The 16919-nt window shown below is 43.1% G+C and overlaps 1 protein-coding gene across 1 annotated transcript; it reads right to left on the bottom strand.

Annotated features, from left to right (window-relative positions):
* Positions 1-6432: 6432 nt before the first annotated feature.
* Positions 6433-16465, bottom strand: LOC116974698 (transmembrane protein FAM155A-like). Its single transcript, XM_033023418.1, has 2 exons — positions 14699-16465; positions 6433-6528 (listed from the first exon to the last, which is right to left on the bottom strand). The coding sequence occupies exons 1-2, from the start codon at positions 15419-15421 to the stop codon at positions 6433-6435; spliced, it is 819 nt and encodes a 272-aa protein (XP_032879309.1). The 5' UTR covers positions 15422-16465.
* Between the last annotated feature and the right edge of the window lie 454 nt (positions 16466-16919).

Below are 16919 nucleotides of genomic sequence, written 5' to 3'. Positions count from 1 at the left end.
TAAATTCCTCATATGTTGCAGAACATACTTGGCTAATAAGTATTATTGCGAGTGTGATTGTGGTTAGCTCATGGTACAGTGGGGACAGCTCCAGGGGAAACGTGATCAGTTCTAATGCAGGAGGACATGCGAGGTTTCACCTTAATAGGACAAGGACCAACATCATAGGAGCAGGTTCAGGAGTATGGTTGAGAAAAAAGATAGCACGGAGACAAGTAGAAAAAAATAATAAAATGTTCAGAGTTATTGTATTGGATTGAACTGGAGAATGAAGAGATAGCGTAAATGATAGACATAACACCCTCATTCAAAAAAGGGCTTCAGGACATGCTTGGCAGTATAACCTCATTTGTTGAGAATGTGGAAATCACAGCCATTCTGCTCGTTATCTGTGCTGCCTCCATATAATCGCAATGCAAGTCATCTCAGTTCTTCAGCACTCCTCCAAACTCTGCAAAGTCTTTCCTTTCAAATATTATCCAGTTCCATTGTGAATGCTATCATTGAACCTGACTTCACTTTCACACCTACTACTGCCTTCCAAATCCTAACCACAAGGTACAGACAAACATCAAGAAATAATAATCGCAAATTCAATAGGAACTTGAAATTTGAGTTTAAAAATTTGCCAGTGATCGGATAAAGGCAAATTCTGATTAACTTACCCAAGTGACATTTTTAATCAGTTAACACATAAGGTTGATGAAAAAGGTAGAGTAGATGAAGTTTTTGAGATCCATATTTTGTTGCATGCAACTTCATCTCTAATTTTCTGCACAACAATGTTGAAGGTGCTGTCAACATTATGTTTCCGTAATGATGACTCACTTGGTATGTGTTCCTCTGTGTATTTCTCTAAAAAAAAACCTCTGAGGGATTTGTTTTCCAATTTCCACAGTGGAATTCCAGCATCAATGAATGCCTTGCACAGATCACTCGATAACTCAGATTTGCAACTGGAGCCAGCAGTAAATGAAGTGAGGAGACAAGCGTGGGTATTTTGCTTGGGTAGCTGACTTCTCTAATTTTAGATAGCCCTTGTCTTCTCCCTCCCCAGCTCTCCTACTGTCTCCGCCTCTTCCTTTCTTTTTCCCACCCCCCATCAGTCTGAAGAAGGGTCTCGACCTGAAACTTCGCCTATTCCTTCCCTCCATAGATGCTGCCTCACCCGCTGAGTTTCTACAGCATTTTTTGTCTACCTTCGATTTTTCCAGCATCTGCAGTCCTTTCTTAAAAAGGCATGAAAAGGCACATGGCATTTATGGCAAAATCCTGGCTCTACTAATAACGCATCATTGCCATTTTGCCTAGTGAAAATATAGATGCTGGTCCAAATCAATGATCCGTCAGGATAGATATCAAACTTGTACAGCACATTAGTTCACAATGTTTTTCAGATGATGATTGTACTCAATTACTTATTAGATTTCATTATTGTTCCCAGTCGTACTGTCACGTTAGGATATCATCTGATGCTTTTGATGAACTTACTGCTTTTGTTCACTCATTAGTATAAACCAGAGTGAAAACAAAACAGTCTTGGTGACTATTGTTCCCTAAATTTATGCATAGCTATCTAATTGTTATTTTGATTAGCTAGCAAGATGATCACATTGACTAAGTAAAGGCGTCAGACTATTTTGGGGTACCTACCCCAAAGCACACTTGAATAAAATGAACACCCTTCCCAATACAAACAAGTACAAATACCTCGGAGTGCATCTGGACAGTAAACTGGACTGGTCCAGCCAGCAACGCTGAGGCCCTGTACAAGTAGGGACAGAGCCGGCTGTACTTTTTTGAGAAATCTCCGCTCCTTCAATGTCTGCAGTAAGATGCTGCAGATGTTCTACCGTTCGATGGTGGCCAGTGCCATCTACTGCGCTGCCATATGCTGGGGCAGCAGGGTGAAGGCCGCGGACTCCAACAGGATCAACAAGCTCATCAAGAAGGCTGGCTCCGTCCTGGGGGCGGAGGTGGATTTATGGGAGGTGGTCTTGGAGGGGAGGATGCTCCTCAAACTGTGGAACATCTTGAACAATACAGCTCACCCCCTCCATGACACACCGGTCAACCTGAGGAGTACCTTCAGCAACTGACTGGTTCCACAAAGATGCAGTACAGAACGCCACAGGAGATCCTTCTTCCCTGTGGCTATCAAACTGTACAACTCCTCCCCCTTCTGTCGTGGGGTGGACCGACTCCCCTCCCCATTCTTTGCACATCCCCAATCCTTTCCACTCGTCACTTTAATTTCATGTTTCATGTATTTTGTGTTTTATGACTGTTGGCAGATCAATTTCCCTCCTGGGATAAATAAATTTCTATCATATCGTATCGTGTCAGAACCTAATGCTGCTGTGGATGTAGCGAAATACCATCAGCAGACACTAGTTGGCCGTTGGGTCCTGATCATGCAATCCCGCATCCACAGGTCCCAATAAAACAGCCAGAGGATCGGTTGTATCTCTGACCTGATTCTAGCTTAAAGCACACCATGGGGCGCCAATTAACATATCAAAACAGACCACGGACCAACACTTCAGTAACTCTGCCATAGGCATCTTTAAAAATATCTGTGGGCAATAGCAGAAATAATAGGATGGTAAATCTGCCAACTTCGTTTTATCACCCTGGTAATTTATCGTGGCAAAATCAAAAATACAATAATACAATTTAAATCCATAGAATGCTTTGTATCTTCTCAACACAATAGCGAGAACCACAATTAATTTCTCCAGTGAATTTTAAGAGAGCAAACCTTTACTATCATACCTGCTTCTGGTGCAAAGAACACAAGGGTTTCATCCTCAACAATAATTATCTGCCAAGACTAATGCCACTTTTTAATTAGATTTAATCTCTGAGAATATTCTCAAATTATCAACTGCTTAAAAGTTGCTGGAGTAGAATTTCGATCCCTTCAGTTACTAATTATTTTAATTGGATGCATCCATAATTCACTTCTTAAACTGTTTCATACCAATTATTATATCCATATTTAACCTCAGAGATTCCATTTCATGATAGTTCATTGGTGATTTGCCACCGAGAAAACTCAACCACAGATTGTATAAACTTAAACACTTACCTCAAAATGTTGGTTTTTTTTGCTTTGCTTAATGCAAGACCAAGTGTTACAATATGTCACAGAAAATGCCTTGATTCACCCACAGCTTGTGCCAACACCACAAACACTGCATTAATGCAGCACGTCTTCTGACACACAAAGGTAGCTATTGATCATTGTAAATCCTTCACAAACCCCCAAACGATATTATGCCAATGAGGCATTCTGAAGAATATCTGGTGCTATCATGTTGGGTAGAGAATTGATAACAAGGCCCCATAAAGAAAGAGCAATGACATAATGACCTGATCATTTGTTTTTTACAGTTGTAATTGATAAATAAAATTTAAATGGGACTATCTTTTCCGAGGGATATTTTACATCGGAAAGTGTTTTTTGCGATATTGTTTTATTTGGACTATACAGCACATCCTGATTCTGCACTATAACATCAACTGATTCAGCTTTCAAATGTTGGAAACAGATTTGAACCGAGAGACTTAGAGACAGAGCTATCAATTTAAATTGAAATAAGGCCAAGCCATCCTAGCTACCCATTGCTTACAAATCGACTTGCCCAGCAGGTTGTTTGGAGTCATGGAGAGATGGTACAGGGAAATAAGTCCTTCAACAGGGCTCTCGCTTAACTTTTTTAACTTTATGTTGCCCGGGCACCCGGGCAAACGCTAATTTCGAGCCCTGTTCTACCCTTGCTGACTATCATCTCATTTTAGTGTAATCCCATTTTTACTTTCCCTTCATTCTCTGATCTCCATTTTAGATATAGCTCAGTTTCAATGTCCAGACTGATTTATGAAATCAATATTGAGTCAGGAAGGCATCAGGTTGCTGCTTGACCCGTTGTATTAACTCAGCGGGTCAAGCAGCAACCTTGGAGAACATGGATAGGTGATGTCTTGGGTTGCAGTCTTTCTTCAGACCTAAAGGATGCCAATGTCCCCTGTCTGAAGCTGCAGTATTAGTTTGATCATAGAGTCATACAGTGTGGAAACAGGGCCTTCAGCCCAACTTGCCCACGCCAACCAACATGCTCCATCTACACCAGTCCCACCTGCCTGAATTTGGCCCCATCTATCTATCTATCTATCTATCTATCTATATAATATTAAAACTGTGTGGCTGCTGTCTGGCTGGCTGTGTGTGTTTCTGACTTATGGCTGCCAGCCTTTGATTCGTTGCTACCCCAACCTCAGACCCAGAAACGCCGACTTTTTTTCCCTTTCGGTACAGATTTCACTTTTCATTCCAAGTATCGACTCCTCATTAAATTTTGTCGTGTTTATGTACACATTTTTAATAAAATCCTTCTTCCCCTCCCCCCCACCACCCCACTCCCCCCCCCCCCCCCCCCCCCCACACTCATTCATTTTGCCGCCTCCTGCTGGCCAGCGGCCATAACGGCTGCTGGCTCCCGCATCTCGCCTCAAAGACGCCATTTAAAAACAGCCGCACTAATGATTCCTGAGCCGCTTGAGTTGGAGGACCACGTCTCCCGTGGGGGCTACGGGTAGGGAACGGCTGAGTTGGGGGAGCAGACCCAACGGGTCTGCACTTGGTCTAGTATCCTTCTAAAGCGATCCTATCCATGTGCCTGTTTAAATTAATTTTAAATGTTGTGATAGTACCAACCTCAACAACCTCCTCTGACAGCTCGTTCCACATACTTACCACCCTTTGTGTAAAAATGTTGCCCCTCAGGTTCCCATTAAATAATTCCCCCCGCCCCCCCTTGCCTTAAATCTATATCCTCTGGTTCTTGATTGCCCTACTCTGGGTAAAACACTCTCTGCATTTACCCTATCTATTCCACTCATGATCTTATACATCTCCATAAGATCACCCCTCATCCTCCTGTGTTTCAAGGAATAAGTTCCTAGTATGTTCAGAGTCCTGGCAACATCCTTGTAAATCTTCTCTGCATCCTTTCCAGCTTAACAACACGTTTCCTACAAAAAGGTAACCAAAACTGAACACAATAACATAAATGACACCACACCAATGTCTTGTACAACTGTAACACAACCTCCCAACATCTATGCTGAATATTCTGACTGATGAAGGCCAATGTGACGTAAATAGACAAAAAATGCTGGAGTGACTCAGCGGGTCAGGCAGTATCTCTGGAGAAAAAGAATATGTGATGGTTTGAGTCAAGACTCCTCCTCAGGGGTCGAACCCTCTTTTCTGCCAATAGCCTTCTTGACCACCCTATCTACCCATGAAACCACTTTCAAGGAACCATGCATCTGCACTCCTAGATCCCTCTGCTCTACACCACTCCTCAGAGCCAAGCCATTCACGGTGTAGGTCCTTCACTAGTTAGACTTCCCAAAATGCAAAACCTTGCACTTATCTCTATTCAACTCCAGCAAATGTGCATCAGCCCACCTGCATAACTGATCAAGGTCCTTGGCAATCATCTTTGTTCTCTAAAATACCACCCACTTTAGTGTCATCTGCAAATCCATGCCTTATATGTTCCCATCAGAATCATTGATATAGATCACAAACAGCAATGGGCCCAACACCGAACCCTGAGGCACACCACTAGTCACGAGTCACAGGCCTCCAGCCCGAAAGACAACCTTTCACCATAATTCTGCTTCCCATCCAGTTGGCACGTTTTCTTTGGATCCCATGCCTCATTCAGTACAACATTTATAGTTCACAGCCTTCCCGAGCACCCTACCCCGCGGTAACTTATCAAATGCTTTGCTGAAACCCATGTATACAATGTTGAAAACTGCCGCCATCAACCCTTCTAGTGACATCTTCAAAAATCTGCTGTATTTCACATGTGCGATGTATGGGGTTAAATTCAAGGGTGATTGACCTAATATTCATTGGAAAATCTCATTATTATTATTATTATTAAAGGTCAGTAGCTATTTGGAACATTTCATAATTTCCAATTGCATATTACTCTCATATTGTCCAGATAAAGATGATTTTAATATGGATGTCAGACATTTCCCGATGATTATCATAACCTTCTACAACAAATTCCAACGTGTTCAGGTAATTGGAGCCAGATGAAAACATCCAAAGATTTTGTCAAATTCACTTCCAAATGCTGGAACAAAATCATTGTTGCTTTTTGCTCTCTGGCTTCAGAGAGCAAACTATAAATGTTGCACCGAATGAGGCATCCTGCACATGTTTGAAGAGAACATGAAGTTCACATTATAAAGTAATCTGTAAGTGTCTGATGTGTTATACAGTACTTGCTTCCTATATTTAACAGATACCTCAACACACCTCAGTGGGAGAGCGGGTTGTGATCATCAACTCCTGAGTAGTGTAAACTGCCAGTGTTAGAGCCTTTACTTGGCTGGTAAATTCTACCGTTCCTTAAAAGTGTCAGCAGTCTCCGAACTTCTGCAAACACATTCATATGTGCAATTCGTGAACTTGCTGGCACCTTGCACCATCTGTCCCTACAGTGGCAGAACATAGAGCCCAGATAAACAGATCTCAAATACATTGATGAAAGTAAATTCCCTATCCACCCTTCAAAATAGTGTCGGGTAGTCAGAGACGCACTCAGGGAAATGTAACAGAAATAATGGGAACATTATGCACTAGAAAAAAATCTCACAGAAAATAAAGTGAGTGAGAGGCATGGCTGTGGGAAAGCTTATTCATTTCACAGTCTAAATGCTGTTGGCACACATTTAAAAAAATAGACTATTCCAAAACATTTTATAACACTTTTCCCCTCTGGTAAAAAACATTAAAAATTATACAACATCAAAATTGTCCAACATATTTTTTTGTGACCTTTCTACTATTCTCCCCTATTTATTGTGATGACTGTCTGGTTTACCGCATTGAAATGGCCGATTATTTTTTTTACGTCAATATCTTTGCTTAACATTTCCGATAAAAGCAGAGGAGAAAAAACATCCAGGAAATCAGTTTCCCCATTGACTAGCGAACAGGGTGACCTATAAAGTGTCTGCCTCGGTGAACATGGAATTCAAAGAAGGCATGTAGTCCACCTGTGACTCGACAGCTAAATGCTGTCCCACAAGCTGTTACTAGTGGAGCTTTACAACAATGTAACCATCCGGTGGGTAATGCCATACAAACCGCAATTAACACAGAAAATGCACCATTACTCATCACAAAATTAAACTGCAGACCATCTTTCATTACCAGGTCCTCAGTGATGTTCCAACCTTTACATCCCCTGCGTCTGACATTCCAAAGTTGCCCTGATCTCTCCCGCTCACTTCTCTAGTCTTCTGCCTGGCCACCTCAAATCTCCTCTGCAATTCCCCTTCAGATACACGTGCACAAAATCACATCTCCACTCCTCATCCTGAACACTCTGCTCCACGCTGACTGATCTCCCCTTAGATGTCACTGATCTATCTCTCCTAATCCTATTCTCCTGCCTTCTCCCCAGAACCCCTGATACCCATACTAATCAAATATCAGATGAAATGTCTGTGTATATTGAACCGTAAAAAAAAGGCATTCTTCTGGACATGATACTAGACATCATGTGCAGAAGAAAAGGCTTTAAATGTTTAAACCTGACCTTTCAACTTCTAAATCATGTTATGAAATAGAAACATCACAGCTAGGATTTCAAATAAACCTGTCACGAGTATCAAATATGAAATCTACTTGTCAGTCACGGTAGAATTTCCAGCCCTGTGTTTCAATTTTACTGGCAGATTATTTTAACCAAAATCCTCAGGTGCAAAATAATCTGATGTGAATGTAAATAAAACAATGTTAATCTGTTCCTAACTATGCAAGATAGGTTTAAACTAAAAAAAAAATCAAAATAAGCAAACCAATGGTATCAAAAAAAAATTTTAAAGACAAAATTATATTGCAATATTTCAGAATAGGCAAAGACTCGTGGAGCCAGAAATTACCCAGCAAAAACCCCCCCAAAAAAACAGGGAAACAATTGCATATGGATATCAAATTAGGCTTAGTCACCTTCTCCAGCAGTATTACAAAATCAAATTTTATTAAAGGCATTGGAACTGAATAAGGAGTTGGAAATCGAACACATAGCCATAGGAATAACTAGTTTCACATTGTATGAAAGATGCACTCGGAAAGCAACTTTATCGTTTTTATTGATCAAGATCAAATACCCACAACAAACAAAGAAATAAAAAAATTACCCGATCTTTCCCTCTCCATCTCTTTTCTGCAGAATCTGTGGAGGCAAAAGGTATAGGTCACCCTTGCTTCAAGACTCCCTGATGAACTTACCACTCTCCACCCACCATCTGAGATGCTTTCCCATTCAACCAAGGAATTTTAACAACTGTTCCTTCGCTTTCTTTCTGGTCCCTATCTAACGACCTAAACAGCCACTCCAGATAAGGCAGTGCTTCATTTATACCTCTTCCAACCAGGCTTACTCCATTTGGTGCTTGCGATGTAGTCTCCTCTTCGTTGGTGGAAACAATCAGAGACTCAGTGGCCATTTTGTGCACTGCCCATCATGGCCACCTTCTGGTTGCATGTCAGTTTAACTCTCCTTCCCAGTCCCACACTGACCAGTCTGTCCTTGGCATTCTTCACTGCTATGGACAAGCCTAATTCAAATTGGAGGAACAACATCTCATATTCTGCTTGGGTAGCTTACAACCATAAGGTATGAACATTGAGTTTTCCAAGTCACTCACATCCCCTGGTGTTCTCATCCCACGCAGTCACCCATTCACCCAGTTTTATTCTACCTTAGTTCATTCTTTATCCTCAAGTAGATCCATCAGCTCATCTGCTTCCGCCTATGAGCTAGCAGCCCCATCCCACACCACCCTGCTACACACTGGCAATCTGACCATTTCCTTCTCTGTCCTTCTGCACAGTGCTAATCCAAAACATTAACCTACACCTTTTGCCTCCATAGATGCTGCTTGATCCATTAAGGTCTTCCTGCATTCTGTTTTTGAATCGCTATAAACAATAACTTTGTGTTCAATAATTATTTTCTACAGACAGAGGAAGCATGGTCATAAGTTTCTGTGATAGAAACAGAAATAGGCCATTCGGCCCATCGAATCTACTCTGCCAAGTCATTCAGAACAAAGTGAGATGCAAGTATTTCCCATTATGTTCTTCGATCATTACCCCCTCAAACATAAGTAACCATAATCTCTCAGCTGATGTACATATTCAATAATTATCCAATTAACCATGTTATCAAAACAAGAACAATACTTGGTTTCCTACTGAGCAGGTCTGATCAGCTGAACAGTGAAATAGATGATGAAGAATACTAAAGGAGCCGAGCCTGGAACTCAGTCTGAAGAAGGGTCTCGACACAAAGAGTTACCTATTCCTTTTCTCCAGAGATGCTGCCCAACCCGCCAAGTTACTCCAGCTTTGTATGTCTACCTAGAGGAGACCAGGTAAAACAATCATAAAGTTGCTACCAGATACGAGTAGACAAAACTACTGAGGAGTATGTTTGTCCCTTGCCTCAATGTTGCTTACTGTATTCTAACTCCATGGCTGTCAAGGCCCTGAAAAGAGGGCTTGTACTACTCCACTAACCGACATGTCGAAGGAATCAGTTCAAACCCAAATCTTAAGTATAAGTAAAACATTCATTTAAAGGGATTATTCTATCGTAGCCTATATTAAAGCCCATTTTCTACAATCTCAGTAAGCATCTTGTGGTCTGTTTTCTTAGCTTTAAATATCTGGTAGAAATGTTAATTCTAATTCTGATTTTTTTAAATTAAGTTATATTTATAATCGGAGCCTTCCTACTCTGGGAAAGCCACTAAAATATGTCGGCAATTTTGACTTTAGGGGGAAAAAAGGCAATACCCAATCCAATTAGAAATAGACAATAGACAATAGGTGCAGGAGTAGGCCATTTGGCCCTTCGAGCCAGCACCGCCATTCAATGTGATCATGGCTGATCATCCCCAATCAGTACCCCGTTCCTGCCTTCTCCCCATATCCCCTGACTCCGCTATTTTTTAAGAGCCCTATCTAGCTCTCTCTTGAAAGCATCCAGATAACCTGCCTCCACCACCCTCTGAGGCAGATAATTCCACAGACTCCGTGAGAAAAAGTGTTTCCACGCCTCCGTTCTAAATGGCTTACTCCTTATTCTTAAACTGTGGCTCCTGGTTCTGGACTCCCCTGACATTAGGAATATGTTTCCTGCCTCTAGCGTGTCCAAGCCCTTAACAATCTTATATGTTTCAATGAGATACCCTCTCATCCTTCTAAACTCCAGAGTGTACAAGCTCAGCTGCTCCATTCTCTCAGCATATGACAGTCCCGCCATCCCGGGAATTAACCTTGTAAACCTATGCTGCACTCCCTCAATAGCAAGAATGTCCTTCCTCAAATTAGGGGACCAAAACTGCACACAATACTCCAGGTGTGGTCTCACTAGGGCTCTGTACAACTGCAGAAGGACCTCTTTGCTCCTATATTCGATTCCTCTTGTTATAAAGGCCAACATGCCATTCGCTTTCTTCACTGCCTGCTGTACCTGCATGTGTACTTTCATAGACTGATGTACAAGGAGCCCCAGATCCTGTTGGACTTCCCCTTTTCCCAACTTGACGCCATTTAGATAGTAATCTGCCTCCTGTTTTTGCTACCTAAGTGGATAACCTCACATTTATCCGCATTAAACTTGATCTGCCATGCATCTGCCCACTCCCCCAACCTGTCCAAGTCACCCTGCATTCTCATAGAATCCTCCTCACAGTTCACACTGCCACCCAGCTTTGTGTCATCTGCAAATTTGCTAATGTTACTTTGAATCCCTTCATCCAAATCATTGATGTATATTGTAAATAGCTGCTGTACCAGCACCGGGCCTTGCAGTACCCCACTAGTCACTGCCTGCCATTCTGAAAGGGACCCGTTCATCCCTACTCTTTGTTTCCTGTCTGCCAACCACTTCTCTATCCATGTCAGCACTCTACCCCCAATACCATGTGCCCTAATTTTTCCCACTAATCTCCTATGTGGGACTTTATCAAATGCTTTCTGAAGGTCCAGGTACACAACATCCACTGGCTCTCCCTTGTCCATGTCCCTAGTTACAGCTTCAAAAAATTCCAGAAGATTAGTCAAGCATGATTTCCCCTTCGTAAATCCCTGCTGACTCGGACCGAACCTGTTACTGCTATCCAAATGTGCTGCTATTTCATCTTTTATAAATGACTCCAGCATCTTCCCCAGCACCGAAGTCAGGCTAACTGGTCTATAATTCCCCATTTTCTCTCTCCGCCTTTCTTAAAAAGTGGGATAACATTAGCTACCCTCCAATCCACAGGAACTGATCCTGAGTCTATAGAACATTGGAAAATTATCACCAATGCATCCACGATTTCTAAAGCCACTTCCTTAAGTGCCCTGGGATGCAGACCATCAGGCCCTGGGGATTTTTCAGCCTTCAGTCCAATCAGTCTATCCAACACCATTTCCTGCCTAATGTGGATTTCCTTCAGTTCCTCTGTCACCCCAGATCCTCTGGCCACTAATACATCAGGAAGATTGTTTGTGTCCTCCTTCGTGAAGACAGATCCAAAGTACCTGTTCAACTCATCTGCCATTTCCTTGTTCCCCATAATAAATTCACCTTTATCGATCTTCAAGGGTCCAACTTTGGTCTTAACTAATTTTTTCCTCTTCAAATACCTAAAGAAGCTTTTACTATCCTGATTTATATTCTTGGCTAGCTTACCTTCGTACCTCATCTTTTCTCCCCGTATTGTCTTTTTGGTTATCTCAGTTGTTCTTTAAACATTACCCAATCCTCTTGCTTCCCGCTCATCTTTGCTACGTTGTACTTCTTCGCTTTAATTTTTATACTGTCCCTGACGTCCCTTGTCAGCCATGGTTGTTCCTTTCTCCCCTTAGAATCTTTCTTACTCCTAGGAATGAACTGATCCTGCACCTTCTGTATTATTCCTAGAAGCACCTGCCATTTTTGTTCCACTGTCATCCCTGCTAGTGTATCTTTCCAGTCAACTTTGGCCTGCTCCTCCCTCATGGCCCCATAGTCCCTTGAATATTCAGTTCCCAGCCCTGGCCCTCTTGCAGCCATGTCTCAGTAATTCCCACAACATCATACTTGCCAGTTTCTAACTGAGCCTCAAGCTCATCCACTTTATTCCTTATATTCCTTATAAGGTGTATTTTGCTTTGTTTTACTAAATAACACGTTTCATGTGAAATATTTCTGATAATCATGTCACATCAGGTGCAAGTCATGAACTATTTGATTATATCTTTATATCTTGTCAAAGCATTCATTTCCGTACAGTATTACCGAATTTCAATAATGCAATTTATCAGTGATGGAAGATGTTGTTTTTTTGAACTTGGCTTAGAAAGATCTCTGTAAGCAATATCAATCCTACGGAGGATCAGTCTTGATATTAATGTTTGCTCATTGATACTGCCAGCAAACAAAAAAGGAAAAAGTAAGCTACGCCTGCACAAAATGGATACATACCTCGCTACTTATGAGAAATAATGCTGTTCTTCTTGCTTATTCCATATCAGTATATAGGCTTGCAATAGGAACCTCCACAAATGTTTTCCATTATTATTAAGTATTATCACAATAACACAAAAGTGGTTGTCAGCCATAATAAACAGCAAGTACAACGAGGAAAGCAACGTGTTTGCACAATGTTGTGCAGATTTTAAAAAATCCAGAAAGAACTCTTAACAAACTGTGTCTTTTGATCGGTACCTTTGCAGTGCACGAATGAAAGGTAATGGTGCAATGTCCCAACTCATCACTGACGTTAAGAATGCATTCTGAATCTTACATTCCTCTGCATAGAACACAATAAATGAGCAATTCCTAGTCCCGGGTTGATATTTCGCAGACCATTCAATGGTACCACAACACTGTGGATGAGCGTAATGCTCTTTCCACATTAAACGCAGGCATACATTTATTTACATCACTCATTCTGATTTACATTATTTATCACATTAGCATTTATTTACAACATCTAAAATGAAATTAGAAGTGTGAAAAATAAGAAAAATATATAAAGTTGGCTTTCTTAACTTTGCATGATCAAGAAAGCATAATATAATGCAGCTGGTTTTGAAAGTGAATTGATTCCCCAGTTGGCAAGCAAATTAAAAGTGCCTTTCAGCACCAATACATTTAACTTAATGTTTAAAATAATGTCCCAGTCTTATGAATACAGAAGCAAAATCAATTATCTTTTGAAATGTGTACGATAGTTTTAAATTATTGATATTGGACTGGAAAGATAACCTATATATGTAATGGCCTGTATATAGATAGGTCTTATTGGTCAGTTCAGTTTATTTACACAAATGTATGGAAAGGTCTCTTTGTTTATAATGTTTGTTCCTTCTCCAGCCTTACTTCAACCAGGCCCCACCACATCTCTCCTCTCCCATCCTTACCCATCCCAAACAGATGTGTTCCCATTATCCTGACTTCTTGGAGCTCCACCCTGCCTGAATTACTGCAACGAGGAAATATTTGAAAAAACAACACAGCCCTCGTTTTCCCCTGTTGGTGGCTGATGTTCTAATCAATATGAGTATTGGCATTTATTGATCTAGTAGTTGAACAAGAATGATGAGTTGTGCACTTCAAATATTCTCTTGTTGCACCCCTTTTCCTAAGTGTTTGCAAATGATCTGACAAAGTTTGTGACTGTCCTGGTTTTAATAGCACTGCAAACATAGTCTGACTGACCCTCCTGTGCTCACTCCCGGCTGCATTTGAGGTTGTGAGGCGAATAATAATAAGTTCAAAAAGGCGATATCGTCGCCTGACCAGACTCCTTCACTAACCGCGGAGTTATACGTCACATTCATTGTTTTAACTTATCTAATGCTTATCCTATTTACTATATAAGCAGTCAGGACCAAGATTAAAAATCAACTAAATGAAGGGTTTTTTTCGATCTCGTGTATATTGACATGTACAACATATTAGTAAGAGTCGACATTCAATAAATAGGCAGCAGGGAAAGAAAGCATCGGGCGGTTTATCGCATATACATAAATTAGATTTATCGTGGCCTTTTGGAATGCAAAGCTCTGCTTTGCGAATGTGCAGAGTTGCATCGTAACTGCATGGTGGGATTCGCAACCACGGCGCGTCTGGTGTGTGCCAACGGCCAAGAGTACGCTCATTAAACCTTGGAACAAAATATACAACCGCAACAGCAGAAGCCACTCAGACCCGACTAGGTGGTCGGGCAGCACAACAGTCCACAAGTGCAGTGCCACTTTCTTCAGGAAACCCTCCGCGCTAGCATCCCGGTGGAAACACACGGCTGGTTAGATCCCAGTACTGTGGGACCGGCTGCCTTCACATTGCGCCGCTCTCCGCATTTCACAACTGCGCAAAAATCACCAGCACCATCTTCCGTTCAAACCGCTCAGATACAACACTTGCTTTAATATCACACAAAGCAACATAGTTTTCCGCACATCGCACACTTCAAACAAGATCCTAGTTGAGGAATCCGGGCACACACCTGCCACCAAAGATCGTGGCCACGCCGACAGAGAGAGATGGCCAACTCCATACTCTCCAACGCAGCCAAGCAACAGACACGGTGAATAAAAGCTCCACGCTCTTACCTTGCAGTCATCGATGCAACTTTTCACAGAGTAATCTCCCCACTGTAAATACTTCTGAAACAAGCTCTGGAACTCCTCGTATTTCTCTTGGGCATGTTGGTCCAAACGTTGATAAATCTCAACGCACTGAATGCAGACGGTGGCGTCGCCGTCCAGCACAAGGCTCAGATCGCAATTGGAGCCCTCTGGTCTCGACATCCCGGCGAACAGTTCAGAAAGGGTGTAGGATTCACAAAAGGAAAGGTGGAAATTGTTGAAGGACAGCGGCGGAGACCCATTGGACGCATCCTCGCCGGCGCTCCCGCACACAGTCTCTGCATCTTCAATACTTACACACTGCTCACACACATAATATGGGCGACACGGTTCCAGTTGGCAGATGGGTCTGCTAGTGGTATTACCTAGAAAAATAGCACGTTTGTCACTGCTGGCGGTGCTCCTAGGCTGATCAGCGCTGAGGAACAGTGGGGACAGTGAGCGGTTCCCCCCCGTCGGCTCGGCTGAAGTGCTCCGCTCCTGGTCTCTGCTTCTGGTGAGATTCGCATCCGCACACAGCCACAAGTAATCAGATAGCAGGACGGTAAAAAACAACAGAGATGCTAAAGACAGTCGCCATTTCTGGGCCCGCTCTGAATCCGTGCAGGGTTTGTCGTTCTGGCGGGGGACATACCAGATTTGTAATCCGTTGTCTTGCCGGCGACACATCCAGGCGCCTCTGGTCATATTGTGGACAAGTGCGGCTCGGGCTGGCTCCGCGGCGAACGGACCTTTGCCTCGATATACATTGACCGGGTTTGTCTTGCTAGATCAGCCGCGTTGCTATTCTGTTGAGCGTTCACTTGGGTTGCATGTACGGGTGGTCAACTGTTGCCATCCAATCCGTAGGAGCAGCAAGGAGAGTCACACCAGACTTATCCATGGCACTCCGGGGGGAAAGCCTGCTCCTGGCGACGGCGAGCGAGCTCCTCTCTCCCCTGCCCACTCTCTGCAGATTCACATCACACCAGCCTCACACATCCGACCCTGCCAACATCGGCGCCAACAAATTCACCAGATGCAAGCAGAGAAAAGTTGAACTATTTCTCCTGATGCCGACGAAACGTCGCTGGCCCTGGCGTTTGGAGCAACGCAGCGTTCATCATGTTGGGTGGAAGTTGCGGCCATCTTCGCCCAGAAACACCTCTTATTATTATTTTTGGGCGGGGGGTGAGGGTTGCGGTTGAGGACGGTGGTTTGCGTCATCCCAGCACCGAGATCGCTCCATCCTGGCACATTGAGCTGAGGGGAGAGAAGGGGAGACTCACATCTCCAGCGCTGCCACACACCGGCGCTGCATCATCCACTTGTGCACCAGGCGCGTCCCAGCCGTGTCTGCGGCGGCACAGCCACAGCCACGCACAAATATCAGCTGCCCTTCGCTATTTTCACAACAACAACAACAAATCCTCGAGCGAAGTTTCGAACCGTGCACCAAAAAGTGGCACTTTGGATCCTGTCTTCGGTGTTCGCGGCGATCGTCCAGTTCACATTCTGGCGTGAGATGTATCCCCGGCCGCTGCCTAAAGCAATGGGACAAGAGGCGAAAGGTGTAATAGTATTGTATCGTGTGCCGCCGTGCGCATTTAGTGCCAGACTAGTTCCTTTTACAGCCGCCCGTTGCTGAGCACAATCCTGCTGCGGTGCAGTCTCCTTACTGCAGTATACATCTGAAACTGCGGCTTTTCATCAATTCGGAGCATGCACTGAACAGGAGACGGCACGGGAGTTGTGATTCCTTCCAGCACAACCCCGTGGCTATTGCAAAATGCTACCAATGAACCGGCCAGACCAGACCGGGCACGTTTCTGGTGCCGACGTCGGGTATGTCTAGGACTTCGCAACCTGCACCCGCCGCACTCTGCCCATTTGTATTCATTTCCACTTTGACAAGCAATTACAAATGAGCACAGAATGAAACATCGCAGCGCCGCCGTTACAAAACAAAACAACCGCAGACATTTAGGCTGTAGGGTCTGTTTTTTTTTGTAAAAACCTACTCAGATATGTTTGGACGGCGCGACGTTGGAGTTATATTGAGGCTGGACATTCCTCGAATGAGGCACTTGTTGTGAGGCTGGGAACACGAGGGAATCCTGTGCCATAATGCTGGGATTTCAAGCCGTGTTTTGTTTTAATTAGCGCGCAATGCAAGCGGTATTGGTAAATGCTAGAAAGCGATTAT

This window comes from Amblyraja radiata, chromosome 6, assembly GCF_010909765.2.
Source record: "Amblyraja radiata isolate CabotCenter1 chromosome 6, sAmbRad1.1.pri, whole genome shotgun sequence".
In the NCBI taxonomy this organism is placed as follows: Eukaryota; Metazoa; Chordata; class Chondrichthyes; order Rajiformes; family Rajidae; genus Amblyraja; species Amblyraja radiata.
The sequence above is the reverse complement of the archived record's forward strand: the minus strand, read 5'-3'. Positions and strand labels throughout refer to the sequence as shown.

Bases quoted from the DNA above. Each gene is read 5' to 3' on its own strand.
- LOC116974698 (XM_033023418.1), bottom strand. From the start codon at position 15,421: ATGACCAGAGGCGCCTGGATGTGTCGCCGGCAAGACAACGGATTACAA. The intron at 6,529-14,698 runs GTAAGAGCGTGG...CTGCCACTGTAG, and splicing joins GTTGCATCGATGACTGCAAG to GGACAGATGGTGCAAGGTGC.